The 23,486-nt window shown below is 31.8% G+C and overlaps 1 protein-coding gene across 1 annotated transcript in view; it reads left to right on the top strand.

Moving 5' to 3' along the window:
- Positions 1 to 23,486, top strand: part of LOC111631431 (protein phosphatase 1 regulatory subunit 7-like) — a 34,692-nt gene that overhangs the window by 8,909 nt on the left and 2,297 nt on the right. The window contains exons 2-9 of the mRNA XM_023375673.1: positions 9,466 to 9,516; positions 11,896 to 11,948; positions 19,532 to 19,600; positions 19,671 to 19,801; positions 19,878 to 20,040; positions 20,114 to 20,230; positions 22,934 to 23,038; positions 23,118 to 23,204. Coding sequence (XP_023231441.1) covers positions 9,466 to 9,516; positions 11,896 to 11,948; positions 19,532 to 19,600; positions 19,671 to 19,801; positions 19,878 to 20,040; positions 20,114 to 20,230; positions 22,934 to 23,038; positions 23,118 to 23,204 — 776 coding nt within the window. The remainder of the gene's footprint in view (positions 1 to 9,465; positions 9,517 to 11,895; positions 11,949 to 19,531; positions 19,601 to 19,670; positions 19,802 to 19,877; positions 20,041 to 20,113; positions 20,231 to 22,933; positions 23,039 to 23,117; positions 23,205 to 23,486) is intronic.

Raw genomic sequence — 23,486 nt, 5'->3', positions numbered from 1 at the left:
CCAATGCTTATATCTACACCTTAAATGTATAAAAAAAATTAATATTTTTTTTTGACAAATTAGTCAATATGGAATTGTGTATGTATATATACATACATAAACACAATTATTCCATATCATTTCTATAACAGATGATACTTTGTGCTGTAGTAATAGCACTTCTGACTTTTTGTTAGTGGTATGACCTTTACTGTCTAAGGAGACTGATTCTATATTCCTGTGCTTTGTAAAAAGTATTTTTCATAAATTCAATTATTAAAACCAATGGGATCGGTGATAATATTAATACACTAAAAATAAAAAATTTTTAGTTAAAAAACAAGTAAAAATTATACTCCTTCTATTTCCGACTTAAGTATTTTTCAGTCATTATTGTAGAATGAGTGATATCACAGATTATTTTGCAATAGAATTTAACTTCCTTTTTCCCAATACTGAGACTTTAGTTGACAAATTCTTTTAGTCAGATAATTGGAAAGTTTGACACAACTTATTTTATTTTAAATTTTTATTATAGAATTTACTCTTTATCTATCAAGTTAGTCATTATTTTTGGAGCAAGAGCCTCTTAAACTAAATTACACTAAGCTTTGATAAGTGGATAGGATTTGTTCATCAATATAACCAATAACAATTTGTACAATATAAATCTTTAGTGCAATTGTATATGAATAACAAATCTATATATATATAAATGAGGATGTTCACTAACACTCCTAGGCCGTTCAGCCAATTGCTATGAAACTCCAGTTATGTTCACATTCTTCTAACCTAGATAATGTTGTACTGTACATTCCACCTCAAAATATCGAATGGATTTCTATAAGTCAATTAATTTGTGTCTACTTTTGATTTTCTCATTTATATGTAGCACCATTTATTGGCTAAACATTTAATGAAATAATAAACTAAATATAATTCTTACAAAACAAGGAGACAATTTTTAAAAATATGTATTATATTCACTTAACTGTGACAATGATATAACACAAAATAGATTCTCTATATCATTACCATTACAGGTAATCACATAGCATATGCCTCGGTTGAATTGAAAGTGTTACCCTGTGAAAAGTCTATAGTAATTGTTTAATTTTCTACATTTAACAACTTGGGATTTTTTATTTCTGAACAGAAACCAGATTTTTTTTCACATTAGTAACACCTAAATGGGTCCAGCTTCCCATAAAAGTCTTCCCAGCATCCTCCTTCACAGATCACTTGTGTCACATTGCCATAACCAAGTAAACCAAACTAATTCTAATGAACAATTATTTATTGTGACATCATCACAATGCCAGGCTGCAACTTTTTGTCACAAAGTTGTCAATTTTTTTTTAGTGGTGTCATGCCCCTGTACATCATACTTTTCCTGTTAGCAATGGAGTTGTGCTGGTCATCTATTTAACTCTATTCAGGGAAAAATTTTGAATTGATGTAACATGAGTTTTAATCCAACCTAGAATTTTGTATACAGTTAATCTGGATTTCTTGCCCCTAAGCTTTCCATATCTAGTCTTGACTTTGATCTGTCTAACTCCTTTCTTGAAATGAAGGACAGACTGACGGGATGACAGTCAGAATTTATAGGTCTACAATTCTTTCAAATTGCAGCCCAATAATTTTTTTATGAACACAATATTTACGAGAAAATACTTCCCACATAGTTTATACAATCTGTTGCCAAAATTTAAACACTTTATTATCACATAAAAGTAATTATTCTAGCATTTTTACTAGAATTTTTTATTAAACAAGTCATACGAAGTCTTTCAGATGTTAAGGTTAGCAACTTTGATCACATTGGGGGCCATCACAACCCATCCAACACAGATCACTTTTCACATATTAATAGTAGACCAGTATTAAATAGTAGTTGACCATTGTTTCTTTCAGGAGGTCAACTACTACTTTTGAGTAAATTTTCACAGCATTCCTTTCTTTCTATTGGACCAGTGGTATGATGGTTTTTGAATAGGAAAATTAAATAATACAAGGTTATCAGCAAGCACAAAATATTATTTAACATGTTAACCGCCATCTGACATGCCAGTGGTTGTACTAATTAGGGCAGTACAGAGCTATCCGACTGCCCGATGTCGCTATAGCCAATATAGTTTCACCCAAGGTTAAATTATCTTGGCTTTGTAAGTCATTGTTTTACATCCTAGTTGGGGCCTCTCACACACATCTATAAAGTTGGCTTTGTCAGCCCTAATTACTACAACTGCCAGCACGTCGGATGGTGGTTAACATGTTAAGAATGTTTTTTTCTTTTTTTCTTTTTTTTTTGTGGTTGCTAAGTTTAAATATTTGGTTCATTTTTCGTGAAATTTGATCAGTTGGCAAATTACCATTTGATATTTGGCTGTGAATGGTACAGTTTCTTAGAGTTAACATTCGGAAAAATTATGATATCTTAAAAACTTTTAAGATCTATTTTCAATTGCTGTCTACTTGACCAATGAAATTGTGCCATTTTGTACCATCTGACTATAGTGATAAACATGACAATGGTAGGCTGAAATAACCAAACTCTTTATATGGTTTTCATTTTAATATTTGTTATATTATAGTATTTGATTTATATAACTACAAAGGATATCATATGTAAGCATTTATCATACCGAGTGACCAATCTAACATATTTTAAAAATTCTTTATTCCTCTACCGTACACAACTTAAAGAAATTTTGATAACAGGAAAAGTGTGATGTACAGGTGTAAGGCCACCACTAAAAGAATCGATAACATTGTGATGAAAAGTTACAGCCTGGCAACATTGTGATAATGTCACAATAAATAATTGTTCATTAGAATTAGTTTTATTTATTTAGTTACAGCAATGCGACATGTGAGTGATCTGCTGAGGGGGATTTATCCCAAGAAGACTTTTATGGAAAGCTGTACCCTATTTAGGCATTATTAACAGGAAGAAAATCCAGAAAATACCACATGGCCAGCCCGTTGGCCATGCCCAAACCCACAACTAACTAACTACCAGTGTTTAATGATTTTATCCACTCTGCTATTGTAGGACACTTAGAATTAAGAGAAAATATGTAAGACTAGCTGTTACCTGCAACTTCGCATGCACGGACAGAGAATGATGAGAATTGTTGAGAATCAAACAAGCTATTTTCAATTTGATCAATTTTCTGGAACATTTACAATCGTTCTATAATCAAACGAATATGCAATAACAAATTCAAATTTAAAACGGTTTGAACATTTGGTTAAAAAATCAAAATATATAAAAATATTTATAACAATGTTATCAATTTAATACACTTAATTACTCAATGAGAACTAAACATAGTTGAAAACAAAAAATTGCATCTAAAATAATACAGTAGAAGCCATTCTTCAGGTTAAGCCTTAATCCTTTCCCTCTCCCCCGCGGGAGAATTTTGAAAAATCCAGTGGCGTGCCATCATTGGAAGCGGTGTATGCGCTGTTTCCCTTGTATTTTCTAAAAAATAAATACATATTAATTTTAATTATATGAAAATAATTGCACAATATTTTATTATAACTGCATTATGTATCTTATTACAAATTTCTCTACTACACGTGAAAAAAAGACAAGATTGCTATTGTATATTCGAATATTGGTGGCGGAGTGGAAGTGCTGTATTGTCAGCATCCAAAAAGCCAGATTCGCGCATGCGCTTTACAGAGCACCAACAAACCTCACCTGGTTTAGCTGGTGGAAGCCTAGGACCTTGGGTGGATGCTACACGTATACCGCGTCCAATTCTATCCATGACTGGTTCTGGGCTGTTAGCCACCCGCCTGCTAAATATTTGGGTGCCCTTGCCTGATTACGTGAATTGCGAGTAGATTTATGACTTAACTTAACTGATAAGAATTTATTAGTATGTTTTTATGATAATTCGTATAGTTGACAGGAGTTTAAAAAAATCCATTAAAATATTTGATATTTTTATTCTGCTCTCCAATTTTATATTACTCACGGATTTCAATGCTAAATCAGTGATATTATGATTTTGTATATCCCATCTCTAAGGGGATGTAGAAAAAAAGTGTACAATTCTTGTATAATGTTAAAAAATTAACTGTTACTTTGGTAGCATCATTTACAACTAAATTTAGTGAATGAGAGAGATGCACAAGGTGCAGAAAAAGCTCTAGAATTTATTTTCCTTGAATTTATGATTTATGTATCTGTTTGTCATAAAAATTTGTCTTTCCACTTTTTTCTCGAGACTACAAACATTTGAATACAAAGTAACCAGTTTGACTTATTTCTACTTAAGAAGTAGTTAAATAATTAAGTGATTAGGGAATTGGGGACGTAAACAAAACCCTGGCGAAAGAGCCGAAATTTTACTTAAACAAAAGCTTAACCGAACCATCTCTAGCCGAGTACAGTGGAGACTGATTTCTTCGTATTATTAAGGTAATAAAGACAGAAATTTTTCCAGTTCAATGAGAGTGACCTTTTCGAAAAGTTGTAAATTTTGGAAATTTCTGAGGATTTCTTGGTCCTAAAATGAATTAGTTAGAAAAAAAATGATTGTTAAGTTTAACATACAGTGGAACCCTGGTTAATGAACTTAATCCGTTCCGCGACTCCGTTCGTTAACTGAATTGTTCGTTAACCGAAGCAATTTTTCCCATAGAAATTAATGCAAATGCAATTAATCCGTTCTAGTCTCCGAAATTTTTGTCATTTTATTTGAAATATACAGTAATTTTCTTTGATGAAAATGTAGGAAAACGTAGTATCTATCATTACAGCAACAAACATGTAAACTTTGTTTAATAATACCTTCGTTTGTTGTAGTTGGTGGCAGAAAAGTGGAGATATACGAACATTAATGCTTAGAACGGGAATCCCTCCAAAAAAATAACGGGTAGCACTTCATCGGAAGAGTCTTCGTGTCGAAGTCTCTTTCGGTAAAAACCCACCAGTGGCTAAGTGGTCTTCGTACCTTGAACACGGGGAGTTCGTTCGTGGGTTCGCACCTCGCTCAGACGGGCTGGCCACGTGGAGTTTTCCGGGATTTCTCCACGTCTGTAACGCCTAAATAGGGGCCAGTTTCCCTTAAAAACACCTCCCAGAAGGCATTCCCCCTAGTCAGATCGCCCAAGTGTTGCGTTGCCATAACTTAACAAAGAAACAAACTCTTTCCGTAAGGAACAAGAAATTGATCTAAAGTTGATTGTCTTACTCTTTTAATCAAAATTTTTCTCAAATGCGATAGCGCATTGTCGTTTATATTGCGTTGTCGTTTTCTATTGCCACTATGACTTTTTTCTTTCTTGGATGCCATATTGATTAAATATATAAATCACAAAACTGAAAAAAGAAGTATAGCACAAACACTCGGAAAAGCAATGCTTAACTCGCGCATGCCTAACACCAACTAAAATTTGACACAAAATACCGTTACGTTCGTTATCCGAATTTTGTTCGTTACCCGAGACAAAATTTTTGCAAAATAAAAGTTCGTTAACCGATTTGGTCGTTAACCAGAACGTTCGTTAACCGGGGTTCCACTGTATTTAGATTTTTCAGCTATGATGAGAAACGTTTAAAATTTACAACAGCCCTGTCGCGTCCTTTGAGATATACTAGTGATGCAACAAAAGAGGTATTTGACATTGCCTGGTATCGGCACCCTGGGGATTTGGCAGTCCACGTGTATGCACGCTCTGCAACTGTCTTCGATTCCATCCATTAGCCATTCGTAGGGAGCTATTTGACTTAAGTGCATTGTTTTAAGATTTAAAAAGTAAAGAATATTTTATATTTTTATGTACATTTCTTTACAAAGCTATATTTAGTTATAATTCTTTAAAAGCTATATTTAGTTATAATTCTTTAAAAGTATATTCATACAATTAAAGAATATTTTGTACCATGTATGTATCAGTATATCCACCACACATTTTATTTCACCAAGTAAGTTTTTATTATTTTATTTTTAATTGTAGCCCTTATATCGTGGCTAGCAATTCGGAATGTAGTTGTGATATTTAAATACATTTAGAAAAGTCTACGGTTTTTACTGGCTTATCGAATAAACGATACGAATGGGCCCTAGACCATCACTGACGCACAATTGACTGATTGCCCCTGGATGTCAGCTTCTTACAGAAACACAGCTTCCCTATCATCAAATGTCACAGCATGCCACTGGAAAAATCCCTCCTTAGTGTGCATTTTCATGATGTACCCTGTGTACAAAATTTCACCTCTAGGTTCAGCAGTTTGCTCTGGGCGATGATGAGTCATCAGTCAGTCAGGACAAGTAATTTTATATATTTAGATAACTTTTGCAAATATAAATAAAATAGTATGATATAATGGAAGGTTAGAAGTACAAAATAATCTAATAATCTTAATATTTGCTTTATTTTTTGAGTAACGCCAGGCTTATCTGCTAGTAGTGCATAAATGAGTTTGTAGGATTCAGTTTGATTGGCTAACTATTATAGACATATGATAGCTTGTTCATTTTCAGTCTTGTTCAAGTCTATCTATCATTCTACTTAAGCAGGAAATTTTCTTAAACAGGAACATTTTATAAAAGGAAAAATTTACATCTCTTATGAGGAAAAAAATTGGGACTTTTGAATTTATACTTCTTATATGGGATCTTCTTCATTGAATTCTATTGTGTTCAGTTTAATGTTATAAGAAATTTCTTTAAAAATTTAAATTATATCAAATTAATAATAATACAGTAGAGCATCAATTATCCAACCCCCGATTAACCGTCACATCGGTTAACCGACCATTCTAGTTGGCAAATTCGAATGTCCTGTAGTGATGTGGCGCTACAATATTTGGCTATGTCTTGGCTACTTTAATAGTATTTTTACGTGTTTTAGCTGGCAACATGGCTCGACCATGAAAGGGAGCCAGTATTTAAACGAGGCTTAATTTTCTAATTTTTAACAATACAATAGCGACAATTATTATTTAAAAAAAATTTTTGTTAGGCTTGACATCGATGAAAATTCAACGCGAAGTAGGTTAATAGCGATATACTAATATACTAATTACATGAGATATACTAATATACTATACTAATAATGTATTTTTTCATATTTTTCAGTTATCCGTTTTTTCAGTTATCTGACCAACCCCAGTCCCCAATTGAGTCAGATAATCTACTGTAATTCAATTTATATACGATGCTCTACTGTAATTCAATTTATAAAAATTTTTTTCTTTCTAACAACAGACTTACTTTTAATTTCACATTATAGTTGTCCCTTGATAGTCTGACATTATGTAATCTGACATGCTCAGTAGTCCCATCAAAGTCACTGTAGTCCCCATCCCCATTACGTTTCTGCTTGCACAGAAGCATGTCACGACATGAATCTCCTCACCCAATTCTTACACGATGAAACACATTTTGTGTTTTCCATGAGCAGTTCTGTTTGAACAGTCGGAGTAGGGTTTTTCGTGCCAAACTTTTATTTAATTCGTTTAGAAAGTTCAGTTCAATGGTGAGCACAAGTTCAAAACGAAAGCATAAAATGCTGACTCTAAAAGATAAATGGGACATTATTAAGAGGTGCGAGTGTGGTGAAACTCTGACTGCGATAGCTAGATTCTATGGTATTGGACAAGCTACAGTCTATGACATTATGAAAAACAAAGACAAAATAGAAAAATTTATGAAATCTGTAGAGGATGATTCTAGGGACAGAAAAACCCTTAAAATGAGTGAATTCCCTGAAGTTGAAGAATCTCTGCACATCTGGTTTAAGCAACAACGAAGCAGACATGCTCCTATTTCAGGTGACATTTTAAAAATTAAAGTTCAGTTTTTTTTTTATCAGGAATTGACAAAGAAAACTGATTTTCATGCTAGTCACAGCTGGTTCAAAAACTTCAAAAAACGGTACGGAATATGATTTTTTTGCAGATGAGTGGACAGAAGTTGAGTGCAGATGAGTCTGAGGTATCTGAATTTATTCAGAATTTAAACAAGAAGATCACTGAATTAGACCTAACTCCTGAACAACTTTATAATGCCGATGAAATTGGTCTAAACTGGTGGCAACTTCCAACAAAGACATTTCTCACTCCAGAAGAAAAAAGTTTCTGGTAGAAAACTTCAGAAAGAACATATCACTCTCATGGTATATGCGAATGCATCAGGAACTCACAAGTTAAAACTGCTAGTTGTGGGTATGTCCAAAAAACCTCATGCCCTCAAAAGTGTTAAAATATTGACACTACCAGTTACATACATGTGCCAAAGCTGTGCCTGGGTGACAAAAGATGTTTTTCTGGTTTGGTACAAGAACAGCTTTGTCCTGCAAGTTAAATATGAGCTAAGAAAAAAGAAACTGCCAGTGAAAGCCCTCCTCTTGTTAGACAATGCTCCAGGACATCCTGATAAGGACGAATTAAAAATCAAAACTGCTGATGGATATATCGAGGCAATGTACTTACTGAAAAATACTACTGCATTGATTCAGCTCATGGATTAAAACGTTATCAAAACTCTCAAGGCACACTACAAGAAGTGACTCCTTATGGATATTGTCAGTCAACCTAATGCTGACATCACATCAATTTTGAAAAAGTTTAACATCAAAGATGTGATTATCAATGCTGTGTTTGCCTGGCAGCAAGTCAAACCTACCACATTGATTAAATCGTGGGAAAATATTTGGCCCGATAACCCACTCCTTCCAATAGAAGTTGACAAAGAATCCAAAGACCAATCTCTGCAAGTTGTACTAGATGCTGCCCTTCAAATTTGCAACGAAGTGACTAATTCATCAGAATCAAGTGAAACTTTACAAAGGTGGATTTTAGATGACAATCTCAATGCTGACTTAACAGATGAAGAAATAATTAAGGAAATGACAGAATCTGATGAAGACGTGACCCAGGAAGCACAGGAGGAAAAATCGTTCACCATCAACTGTAATGATGCTGTGTTGGCTGCAAACACTTTGATGCGTTAGTGCGAGGAGAGAGCATATGACTGAGAAAATTTTGATGTTAAACCAGATACAAGAACAAGCAATGACAGACTGTCTAAAACAAGAAAAAGCAAAAGACAATCAAAGATTTCTTCAAAGTGTGAGCACAGTATGTACTGTACATATTTAATCTATCTACATTGTGGCATTTAGTTATAATGTTTATAAATTACTGTACATACTGTATTATTTATGCCTATATATACTGTATGTACATTTATTGGCTTCCATATTTCTTTTAATAAACATGTTTTAGTTAACCGAAATGGGTGTTTCATTTCCATATTAATTTAGGCAGCATTTTACTCATAAAATGTAGGAATATTGTAGAATGCCAAATATGTAATTACTTTCGGTAATCCGGACACTTTTGGTAATCCGACACCCCTTTGGTCCCATACCTGTCAAATTATCAAGGGACAACTGTATTTTTAATAAATTTAAAAACATTTTAAAATTCTTAAACTTATTTATTTACAGGAAAAAATCAAGAAAATACTAATACAGATAGTGAAGAAGCATCTGAAGCAGGTAAAAAAGTTTATGAAAATGTACCAATAAATCATTTATAAGTGAAAGGTTAAGTACAAGCAGTTACAATTGTTACAAGAATTTAGGAAAAATAAATTTTGCTTTTAAAATCTTCTGTGAAAATTATGAATTAATTCTAAGAATATTTTTAGTGTTAAAACAGAATTCAATATAATATGCTTATATTGAATTATGTTTTAACACTAAAAATATTCTTACATAGGCAAAATCACACTTTTGTAGTTTGTATATCTTTAATAGTATTGCATCTATTAGTTTGCCTATTAGTTGGGCCACTGAAATATTCAAAATCAGCCATTTCATATCATCTGTTTTTTCATCTACAAAAACACAACAGAATTAGCTCTGATAATATCATCTATCTTTCTACTTATACCAGTTGAACATAACATTTTGTAAAGTATTATGTATTTTTTAGTTAAAATATGCTTTTTAACACTTTCTGACTTGTGCTTTTCATCAACAGTAATCTTCATGTCACAAATATTACACCTCAAGGTAGTTCTATCACTAACAATATCTTCTTTGGCATATTCTACAGTTAGTTTTCTTAAATCTTTCCTTCTATTTATTCTATACTATTAGTATTTCTTAAAACTAATATTTTACAATTAAATCAGTCATTTGAAACTGGGCCTGGAAAAAGCATAATTATCATTTTGGTCGTGTGCAAAGAGAAGCAGCTTCATAAATTATATAATGCATTTTTAGGGAAATTTTGACCCCTTCATCCTCCTTGCTTACACATCTTATACTCCTCCCCATTTATTACCTAACATTTCATTTCCCCCACAGTTTTACAAGAAAAATCAATTACTAAAGAGTAACATTTCATGTCGAAAATCAGTGTTGCCAAATTGGGCTGCAAATGCATGTATTTAGGTTATCATTTGGATAATTTACAATTTCATTTTCTTCAAATTGTAAATTAGAAGAAAATCAGCCCAAAAATGCACAGTCCACAACCTCAAGAGATAAAGCATGGTTTGCAGTTAAACTAGCCCAACTAAGTGTGAAACATGCAGACCGGCAACTTTGATCATGAGAGACATGGCAAATCCAACAGTGGCTGACAGTAGTTGCATATTGAATAACTTCCATGTCAATCACTGGTTTCAACACAGCAACCTGCACATACTCTCTTCCAAAAGATTACTTGGACAATCAGTTGACATCTGTAGTTAGATCATATGACTCATTCATTGTCATCAGGCAGTTTCAACACGTTTCTCATGTAACACATGTAACTTACAACTGTATAAAACTTTATATCGAAATTACTATGGATATAAAGTTTTATACAGTTGTCTATGGAAAAAATTACTTAATTCTGTCAATACCAGAGTTGCCAACCCAGGAAAAGCAGGTGGGCTGACAAGATAAACTAAAAGAGCTGCCAAGTGAAAGCTATCGTACTTGCATAATATTTGGGCCAATATGATAGATATAAATATATAGATACTTAAAATATAAAAAGATACAGAGCTTTGTTAAAAAGTAGATGCCAAAGGAAACTGCCTATTTATACTGTTTTTAAAATTCATCATTAGTCTTAGTCAATTGATTTTTTTCTAACCAATCACAGCAAGAAATTTAAAATTTTGGGAAAAAGTAATTTTTGATTTCAAATTCAAAACTATTTACATTTGAAATTTTTCAGCCAATCAAAAGCATAATTTCAATTTCTGAATGTTAAGTGGATGGAAAAATCTGTTAGAAATCATTTAACTGTCAATACTGGAATCAAACTTAACAAATTTCGTTTTTAATTTTGTGCGAAAGCTTTAAAAAATGCCGAAATGTTGATAATTGAAGGAAGAGTAAAAAGGGAAAAAGGATGTGAAAAAGTAAAAAAGAGTGCAAAGCGGGGATTAAAAATTCAGTTTAAATGGATTAGGAGATCATTTCCTGATTGATGGTTATGTTTTTCCTGAAAGTACTACTTGCATTAAAAGTAGTGAAGCACTACCAATTGCTAAGCTTACTTATCACAATGCAGTTTTTAATGTTCTAATCTTTAATTCTGTTGTTTTCAAAATATTATAACAAAAACTCTTTTATTTGAGCAAGATTTTTACAAGATGTGAAATATCTTTGGATCAATTGAACCATTTTCAAGTTTAATATATTAATAGTAAATAATACTACAAGTAGATTATTTCATATTGTAATGTAGTGTAATTATTTTTAAACTTTGATTTGAGAATTACTATATAGAATTGAATTCAAAGTAGATTAAAGCCTTGTACATATTCCACAAACTAAACAAGTTTTATAACCTTTAAATTTACAATAATATGATAGGTAATTGCAAAATGCAGAATCATTAACATATAAAATTTTTATTCTATTTAATAGATGATAATCAAGATACTAATGAAATGGAAATTGAAGTGGATCCAGAAGCAATAGTAAGCTAATGAAAACATTAATTATTATTATTTGTAACAACTTTTAATATTTTGTACTGTTTGAGAATTTATATTAATAATGTATGTTACATATTCTGTTTCTCCAAGTGTAACTTGGAATAAATATACAGGTTGATTCAGAAGTGATGGATAAAATTTTATGGGATGATGAATTATTCAATTACAGTAAAAAGAGTTAATATACTCTTGTCCAGTTCTCAAAGATAACCAAGCTACAGAAAAAAATCTTTATTTCAAATCAGTTTACTATTTCAACATTAATTAGTATAAACTGCCACAGTTACTGTTTATTAGTTTAGAAACAGATTATATTTAGTTAATTGTTACTTAAAGAAAGATTAAGTTTATAAGAAATGCTCAAACTTATTTCCTTCACTAGCTTCACATCTACAGATAATAGAAGCATGTACATTATGAAGTTGTTCAGATCCCGTTGATGTATTTCTTCAGCAGTTTCATTGTAAAAGAAACTACATTTTTACAAATAATGACAGCAGCCGATTTATTTATTTGTTGCTTTTCAGTGGTAGTGGACTTAAAACAATGTATGATTTGAAATAAAGATTTTTCTCTGGAACTTGATTATCTCTGAGAATCAGACAAGAGTATATTAGCGTTTTTTACTGTAAATTGAATAATTGATCACTTTGTAAATTTTTATCCATCACTTTTGAATCACTCTGTATAGGTTTTAACTGATATTGATTAAAATTTAAATATATACAGTATTTTTAATATTTAAAATATTATACATACTGAAGTATTTATCTAATGTAAATATGCATAAAAATTATGTAATATGTACAGGGTTCCTATGCACCTGGAAAGTGAGGGATTTTCATTAGTGTTTGGAAAAAGTCATGGAAAGTCAGGAAATTTGCCTCCTTGGCTGCCTTGTTGAATTTTTTTGCTGACAATTGCTTCACTAAGTGTAGCCATCTGCAAGCAGTAATGTGGTACAATACAACTTGTGAAAAGAGGTGGAGAATATTTTCAGGAGCCAAAATTTCTACAAAATTGACAAAATAAAAAAGTGATAAATAATTTTAAATAAATAATTATATAATATAGCTATATAGTCTGAACTTCTAATTGGAAGAAAAACATATCCTGAGTTCACCATGAATTTTTATCAATATGCAAATGTAAGGATGACTCATATCAACCACCAGAGGGCTTGAACCTGATAAAAATTGGATAACTATTTGATGGTATGGTGAGAAGACTTGTTGTTTTTAATGTAAAAATGTCAGAACCTCAAATAAAAGGCTGACATTTTAATCATGTTTAATATTGTGAGATTTTACCTATTTATTTTTGTTTTTGTGGGGTTGACGAGTTGTAGACACCACTGTGATCACCACTTGTGGGTCTGCGAGGAATAGTTGGCCCCAATGTGAGGAAATGTTGACCTTTCAGTTAAAGGTGAACATGCTCACTTTTCCCGTGATCTTTCAGGATGACACGAGAAAGCCCTTTTCGTATGGGGGTAGTGGTTTGCTGGATGCAGAGAGACTCACACAGAGACCATATTTTACGAATTTACTGTGTTTATTCATTTAAAACATGATTGCAATAGAAACACTGGTCTGTCCTTCGAAAAGAGATCGTACCAAACGATGGAGTGTCCTTCCTGGAAGCACGTGAGTCCCGCAATGGAAAAGTTTCTCCTGTATAGGTTGGAGAGGGTTTTCCTTTTCGGCGGCTGGAGGAGGAAGTGGGCCACGTAGCACAAGAACCATGGCGTTTACGGTGTTCCGGTGGAAGTTGATTTCTTAATTCGGATTGTGGAGAATTCTACGACGGGAAGTTCGGTCCCTAAACTCTTTTGCTGTACTTAGTTTGTTAGCCTTTTGCCCCGATAGTCCCGAGCTGAGTCGACTGGACTGTTTGCTCCCAACCTCCCCGTGTCCTTGGGATCTTGGGCTTTTATCATCTTTTTCTTCCCAAAATCCCGAGATTTTGATTGGTCCGAATGTTAGTCTCCTGCGATTCTATTGGTCCCTGGTCTGTTGCCAGGGACGTGATTCAGGCCGCGGGTTGCCGAATATCCCTGTCCGGGCCGTTCCCCTCCAGAGTTGGGTCAAGCCTTTTCCCAGACGACGGACCCATAAATTTCACCTAATTTCTGTCCCAGAGAAGACACAGCTGTCCCAGCCGTCGTCCCCTCTACAGGAGTGTCAGCAGGTCTCGCTTTGAACTCTCTGTAAGGTGACTGTCCAAAGTTACCTGGCGGACGATCCCGCACTCGTTCTCACGATTGATGATCGCAGATCTGTCAATTAGGTTTGGAATGCGACAATTATATTGTCTCGCACCCCGTTCCTTGGTCACACTGGTCCTGTTTACGTAATAAGTCACCGATATATTGACTTTAGCTCGACAGCTGGTTTCTGTCCGGGGGGTGTGTGGTCCCGGCCTCACATTTTTATTGAAGTTTTTCTTCAAACCAATGTTACGGGTACTTCTGTGGTTGTGTTAATGGATTAATAGATAGACTCAAAAATTAAATTTTTTATAAATAGTTTGAACTTCTAATTGGAATTTTAATTTAAATGGTATTATTTTTCATTTTAATAATTTTGATTGCATAAAAAACAATTTTTGATTTTTTTCCAGTTTATTAGTATTTTATAAAGTTTAGGAAATTTATTAATAGATAAATTTAATAAATATATACTTTTGTACATAGATTATACAAGCTTTGTTAATAAATAATCATTAAACAATTGCTTTTTTTTTTTTCTTTTTTTTCAAAGCCATGTAGATTTATGGCTGTGGACTAATAACAGAATAAACTACTTTAATAAAACATCTTATTTTTAGTTTTAATAATTCAGCAGTTATAAAATATATATCTGTTAATTAGAAAAAAATAAATAATTAAAAAGTTAGAGAAGCAATAGCATATGTGCATAGTAAGTCAAATGCTGTTTTATTTTGTTAATGTTCCATATTGTAAGGGATGTGAATGTCAGGGAATTTGTACAAAGTTGGTCAGGGAAAGTCATAGAATTTAAAACAAATTTGTGTAGGAATCCTGTATGTATGTCAAAACATCTTATTTTTTCTTTTTAAAAAATATTTATTTGCCTAAAATATATATTATTATATATTACGTATTTAAATACATATATTTAAATTTATACAAGTGTGTGTATATACAGTATGTTTATATACACTTCACGATTACCACATTAGGAACACCATGCCAGCACCAGCTCAGAAGTGATATAGGGATGCTGTATAATTGCTACATGACAATTTGCTGCAATCATGATCTATTGATCTGTCATTTGCATAGTAGGCAATATTTGCCAGTCATGGACAAACGGGGTGACTTCAGTGACTTTCAGCACGGATAGATTGTTGGAGTCCAGAGGGCGGGTGTTGGTATTTCTGAGACAACTGCACTTGTTGGTTGTTCTCATAACATGATGTCCAGGGTGTAACTTGAGTGGATGGATCATGCAAAAACATCCACCAGAAGATTATACAGTGGCCAGCCACATGTGATTGATCCCAGAGGTGAATGTCATATGTCAAAACTGATATCTGAGGAAGTACCACAGTGGAACAGCTTACCTGCCTGTACAACAGTGGACAAGGCAGACATGTTTCGATAATGACCAAGCGACATACCTTGGAGGAACACGACAATGGAGCAATTTGTGGAATTCAAACTCACTAGACTGCAACCCTATTGAACATGTTTAGGATATAATGGAACTTATGGTGAAGTTGTCACCTAATTCTTTGTGAACTGTGCACCAACTGACAAAACTGTTCAAGCAGATGTGGATCCTGTGAAGAATAGAGGATGTTTGGCACTGGCAGAGTTGGTGTTTGCAAAGTATGATTGCCCAGACAGATGAATCAACCTGTTATTAGGCAGCAATGTAGTGATTGTTCAGTGTATATACACTCATAAATTATGCTCATAGAATACATAAACTTATAAACAACAACTCCAAAACCCCAATTTCTGATTAAAGCCATATGATCTGCCAAATTATCAGGCTATAATTAAGCTTAGTTAATAATTACATATGAAGTAATTTGTCTTGAATAGGTGGTTAAACCATCATCTTTTGATAATTTTTAATAATTATAATAAATTAATTTTAATTTAGAATTTTATTATAACCTGATATTCAGCAGATCATCTGGCTTTAAATAAGCTTATATTATATACTTATTGTGCAAATGTAATCTCAAACAGAAGTACTGTACTCATACTTCTGTCCAAAACCATTTTATAAAATATCAAAATATTATATAATGTCTGCCACTTGGCAGAAAATGATAGTTTTTTCATTAGCTATACTACTTATGTCAAATGTAGATGAATCTAAGCCATACAGCTCTATAGAATAATGTGTAAAGCTGTGAACAAGTGAAAATTGTCATCTATCTTTTATAGAAAAATGACCTTGATGGATGACACTTGTCCATCAAGGTCATCAGGTTCACTAGACCAGTGTTCTGCAACCTTTTTCTTCTTGCAGCACATCTATGACTCAACACAGCACACCAAAATGTTATTTTCCTCAAAAACTTATGATATGATACTATTAATAGAATTAAATAATGACACAAACCTATTATTATTATAATTATTAAACAGACTGAAACCTGTGAGCAAATTTATTTTCCATTTAATTTCTAGAATACATAAAAATGTATGGCTTGTAATAAAGAATAAACAATCATCATCTTATTTCATCAATGCTGCAGCAGAGAATGAAATACAAGCATAAGAAACACAGCAACTGTGATAAAAGTATATAAATAAAACTAGAAATTAATAGAATATGTTAAAGTTTACATCATACCTTCACCTTTGTGATGGCACACTGGTTGTGAAACACTGCATTAGACCAGAAAGTATTAATATTGGGTTGGAGAAAAAGAAATCCATTATTTTAATGTTTGTTTCAAGACTTTATTTAACATGGTTTGGATTGTCCGACTTGGTTCAAATATGCACCGTTTCGTTTATAATTTGTTACCATTTTAAATGTAACTTCATAATGCTTCTTTCATGGAAGCCCTGGTCCCTATTGGCAAAAAACTTGATTAAGCAGTTTTCACAATCTACTCTTGATGCCAATTTCTTATCACTAAGGAAGTTTTGCAATGATAAAAAAAGATGGTAATTGCTTGGTGTCAGGTTTGGACTATAAGGTGGATGCATCAAAACTTCCCAACCAAGCTCCCAGAGTTTCTAGCAAGTCACTATAGGTGTGTGTGTGGCCTGATGTTGTCCTGATAATACACAACACCTCTCTTGTTGGCCAATTCTGGCCACTTCTGGTCAATCACTAGCTTCAAACTGTCCAATTGTTGACAATAGAGGTCTGAATTTAGTGTTTGGCCATATGGAAGCAGCTCATAGTAGATGATTCCTTTCCAGTCCCATCAAATGCACAGCAAACACTTCCTGGCCATTAGTCCTGGTTTGACCACCATTTAAGCTGCTTCACTGAGCTTTGACCATGATCATTTTCGCACAATATTATCATATGTAACCCATTTCTCATCCCCAGTCACCATCTGTTTATGAAATTGGTCAATTTTGTTCCGTTTGGCCAAGGCTTCGCAGATGGAAATTCTATCCATCATGTTTTTTTGTGTCAATTCATATGGCACCCAAACATCAAACTTCTTTTTGAATCCAGCTTTATGCAGATGGTTTAAAACTGTTTTGTGGTCAATCTTTGGCTCCTGGGTGATGCTACAACTGCTAACATGCTGGTCTACTTTGATCATTTCCATGATTTTACTAACATTTTCGATGATGGGCCTACCTGTGCAAGGTGCATCTTTAACATTAAAATTACCAGAACGGAATCGACAAAACCAAAATTGTGCATAATTGACTATGACAGTATTGGGACCATAAACACATTCACAATTTCAGCTGCCTGGCATGCATTTTCACCTTTATTGAAGCAAAATTGTAAAACATCGAATTTTCTCATTGTTAGCTTCCATCTTTTACACCCTATAACTCACAACTGAATTGACCAATCAAAAAACTGTAAAAGAATTTTTTTAGTATGGCATGTCACTTTTCCAATGATCACAAGTCTGAACTTGTTTCATCAATACTTTACGAGATATATATCACAACAGCCATCTCGCAACAAAATAATAGATTCCTTTTTCCCCAACCTAATATTAAAAATGTGGATGTTATATATATATAAAAATGATATGTTTTTGTCTTTAAATTTATGCATATACAGGGTTCCTATGCACCTGGAAAGTCAGGGAATTCAAAACAAAAATTTGAGTAGGAACCCTGCATATACTAGCTAATGTACTCTGTGATGTTTGGGTCATCTTCAGAAAACATTAAACATATTTGGAAACTACACATGGTTTTGTTAGTTGGTGAATTGCTTGTAATGGAGTCAATGAATTTCATCATTTTTCTTTTAATCTTCTCATAATGAAATTAGTTTTGTTTTATTTGTGTATGGACTTTACTTAGACTTGTTTCATTGTATTTTACAGAAATATTTTTGAACATTAAAAAATTTCTCTCAAATGACAAACAGTAATTCTGTAATTCTTACTAAAGCAGTCTGTAAAAACAATTTCAAGTATTATTTGAAGAGAGAATATTAATAAGATTTTGTGAATACTTTGTAAGTATTTTTAAATCATTAGGTCTTATATTGGAAGTATTAAATTACTGATATTCACGTAAAGAGACGCTGATTGAATTGGTAATGATACCAGGATCGATTTTAGCCAGTTGCATGTCATTTAAATCATATGTTCTTAATAATTAAATTCTTCTATTAATTTACTATTTCCATAATTAAATGTGTTGTGTTTTAAATGACAGATTAGTCTGTAGGCAGTAACATCACAGATTGGTTTGCTAAAATAAACTTTTATTCTCATTCACGAGAAATTTTTGGGCTTTTATGAATTTTTATATAAATGCGATAGTAAAGGCTTTGTAGGAACGTATATAAATAAAAAGAAAGATAAATTTCCTTAATTAAAAAGCTGAAAGAAGACAAAACAAAATTTAGTGATACTGTCAATCCAAATACAAATATGTCTACAAAGGCCTCACACAGATATAGTGCTGCTACAAACAAAATTTCTCTTTTCTGGTATTTTCGAAACTGTGCCAGTAATTTTTAGTAATTCAAACACAAATTATTTATTGTATTTATTCAGACACTTGGCAAATCTCATCATTAAATTTTATTCAGTTGATACGTGTTCATCTCATTTGTACATGCTTTGGGCATTCCTTGCCCCTCTTCAGCCAACTTTTAGATTGCAGATTATTGAAAGTTAAAACCATAAAATTCCTTTGCCCATTTTACTTGTCATCCATTAAATTACAAATTTTTGTGTTTGAATTACTAAAATTTCTCTTTTATTAATAAGATCAGCAATTTTTAAATTTGATTTCCTATTTATATTTTAAATACTGTAAAAACTAAATTAATAAGGAAAAATTATATTAAATAACAATAGAATAATAATACAGAATTATATACTTTAGGATTAAAAGTCTTAATGGTTTTCAGGAAGTTCATATGAATCACCATCGAATAAAAGATCTTAAATACTTCGGAGATACACTGCAATGTGTTGAGGTATATTATTGTTTTTATTTCTTAAAAAGATTTATCCTTTTTTGTTATTTCATTGATTTATTTTATGCAGGTTTTGGAATTACGAAACAATTTCATCACTGAAATTAAAAATTTGGATAATCTAGTAACTTTGAAAGAATTGGAATTATATGACAATCAAATTACTAAACTGGAAAATCTGGATGCCCTTGTAAATCTAGAGTAAGTTATAATTTATACATTGTTTAGAAAATATTTAAAAAATATGCTAAAAGTTCTTTTTTACTTTTCTTTATAGAGTATTGGACATTTCCTTTAATCGTCTACGTAAAATAGAAAATCTGGACAGTCTTACAAAGCTAAAGAAACTGTTTCTGGTCAACAATAAAATCACAAAGATTGAAAATATCAATCACTTATCCAATCTAGAAATGCTAGAATTGGGGTCTAACAAAATACGGGTAATGATTTACGTAGAAAATAAGAATTTGATTTCATAAGTTAAGATTCTAATTGAGAAATTGTCTTAAACAGGTAATTGAAAATTTAGAAGGTTTAGACAATCTGAAAAGTTTATTTTTAGGAAAAAACAAAATAACAAAATTACAAAATCTAGGTTCGCTTGTTCAACTGGAATTAATCAGTATTCAGGTAAGAATAATTATAATGCTTAAAAAAAGAGAAATAATTGACTTCTATATAGTGTAATCTAAAATAAAATCTATTTCTAGATAAATAAATTATGAATATGAGAACTGGATTAAATTTGGGTAATTCTAAGGCAAATATAACTATAAAAAACTATTTTTATAAAATTATTTGAAAAGTTATGTATTTCACATCGTTGAAGAAAATGACTCTTCAGTATTGTATTGGCCATATTATTTGAAAAAAATAAAATTATTATTTTATTTTATTTTTTCAAATAAGTCTTCTACAAAATATATACAGCTTATTCTTGTTTTACATGTCCTCCATTTTTGTTATCTTGTAGAAGTATTTGAAATAAAATGTCTCATTGCTCAGAGATGTGTGAAAATTTTTCCATAGATAAGTGAACTGGAAAGTTAAATAATTCATTAAAAAAATATAATCTGTGAGATATGTAACAAAGAATGTTTTCTTGAAACTGGATAGTAATTAATACATTTTTCTTTCTTATGCCATTGAAAGGTCTACAATTGTTATAATTGTAATGCATTAGTTTTTCACATTTCTGTATTTGACGAGACTATGTCTCGCCTCTAAAATCATGGTGCTGTCAACAGCTGCACACCTTAGAGGTATGAAGGAGTACATCTCAGGAGTTGCAATTTGGCACAGAGTATTTGGTGCCCAAATCATGCACACACAAAATAAACCAGACTTGTAGGTAGTTGGGACCAAAAACCCAGTCAGCAGAAAATATGAAAAGCTGAGACTGTTTCTACAAATAGGTGCAAGTGCGAGATTTGTGCATGTGTTGTTGCTAGTGCTCTCCAAGACATAGTCTCATCCCAAAAATGGCTTTGATGTTTTACTTGTTTTTTTTTCTATTGAAAAACATGTTCTTTCTGTTCAAGATATTCTTAATTTGCATTATTATTTGAATTCTCAGTTTGGCTCTATATTCTATTGTCTTGGATTTTTTAAAATTAAAATTTAACTGTAAATAGTATAGTCAGTATTGATAGTTAATTAATATGTACTATATATGAATTTGCACATATAATACTTTACAAAAACTGCTATTTACACTATCAAGGTTGCTATGTCATAAAAACTTGTCATTTTTCATAACTCATCACATTCTCAGTCCATATTAAGTTGAGTTTGCAAGACTACTGTATAATTAAAAAAATAATTGTCTTAATGTTATTTAATGCATATTCTCAAATGATTCATTCAATTTCTTAATGATTTTCAAGTATTTAGATAAATGTAGGATTTTCTAGTGTGTTCTGTATTGAAATGTACATTGTGTTAACAATGTCCAGATATCTGACTGATACATAATTAGTTGGCCTTTTTCAACACTTCATAAATATACTTTCAGGCATCTTGATTAATGACTTGTCCTGCTAGAGAAGCATCTGTGCATTTTGAGTGACTAGAAAAGAACTGAGGGCATTTAAATATGAAATGTTGGATGTCACATTAATAATCTTTCTATATGGAACATTGCAAGTTGTCTGAACATTATAAAGTCAAAAGTACATAATATGATTTGAAGATAAAAGAATAATGGCACTATGTAGCAAAACTACTCATCAGAACACATTGCAAAATTACTGACAGCCTGAAGAAACCTGATGAGGAATATTTTTAAATCATACACATCATCTGCATCAGAACTCTTGGCTGGCCTGAAAAGTGCTATAGGAACATCTGTATGTACAAGAACACTCTACAGAGAAATTGAATTACATTCTGTAGGTTTTCATGGTAGAATAGCTGCACACAAGCCAGATTTCAATTCATCTAATATCCTAAAAGCTTAGTGGTATTATGCTTGTCATTCTTGGATTTATAAGACTTTATAAGGTTTTATAGAGTGATGAACCATGTTTCGTTATTTTTTGATATGATGGATGCATTTTACCAGAACAGTTCCTATTAGACTATTCTTCCCAGTTAAGTTTGGTGGCAGTTCTGCCATCATTTGGGATTTTTTCAGTTTGATAGAACTTGGATCAATGACTGTGGTGTTATAAAATCTGGTCCCTACATTGACATTCTGGATAATTCTATAGTCTTTACAATATGACAGTACTTTGGTATGGATCTGTATCTGATCCAGCATGACAATGCTCTGTGCCACTGTAAGATGTCTGGAGGCCTAGTTCAAGGAAAACAAAATTGTGAAGTTGAATTTGCCAACTCAAAATTCTGATCTTGACCTTTGGGACAGATTGGAGTACCAAATAAATCTTGATCATAAAACCCATCCTTCTAGGCAACTCCAGTAGCAACTTTACAGGAAACCTGTAGATTCCATTCTTAAAGAAGTATTGATGTAGTCATGGAAACCAACTCACTAGATACTAAGATTGTAAATAAATCATATTGAATATAATATAATTTTAATAATAATTTGTTTCAAAAAAAGTAAAATTTAAGTGTCCAGATACTTTTGCAAACATAGTGTATGTTAAGTAGTTTCTTTTTTGTATATTCTCAGAAATGATTTCCAGAATTGATCTGCTGTGTAATAATAATAACTAAGTGTATATTTTCTGTGTTTTTAGAAATGAGATTTAATAACTGTAGTAAAAATAAAATAATTTTAACAAAATAATAACAAATTTATTTAAAAATTTAATAAATATGGAATAAAGAAGTGTGTTATGTTAAAAAATAAATTCGTCATTTCAGTCTAACAGAATAGTGAAATTAGAGGGCCTTGAAAATCTTATCAATCTTGAGCAATTATATCTTAGTCATAATGGTATAGAGTGCATGGAGGGCTTAGAAAATAATGTAAGTAAAGAATAAATTATTTATTTGCTTTATGATGATAATTTTCTTATATATATAGAAATATAAATTTATCTTATAGAAAAAGCTACAAACATTGGACATGGCAGCAAATCGAATTTCAAGAATAGAAAATATTGAGCATTTAACAGACTTGGAAGAATTTTGGGTAAAAAAAATTAATTTAAAATTAATAAACTAACTAATATATCCAAGTAAGCTATATTTGACTTGTTTATGAATTCTTGTTATTCTATTACTAACAAGTTATGATTAAATAACTGTTTATTCTTAGAAATGCAAAAATCAAGCAAATATATACTTGATATATATATATATATATATAACACTTATAATTATAAGATAATGAAAATAAGAACAGAACATATAGAAAACAATGTTATCAGAAATGTATTTAAAAAATTAGACTTAAGAGAAAAATAATTTAAAA

The sequence above is a fragment of the Centruroides sculpturatus genome, unplaced genomic scaffold (genome assembly GCF_000671375.1).
Source record: "Centruroides sculpturatus isolate CEXI.00-Female unplaced genomic scaffold, Cexi_2.0 scaffold43, whole genome shotgun sequence".
Taxonomy (NCBI): Eukaryota; Metazoa; Arthropoda; class Arachnida; order Scorpiones; family Buthidae; genus Centruroides; species Centruroides sculpturatus.
This window is presented reverse-complemented; position numbering and strand designations above follow the sequence as displayed.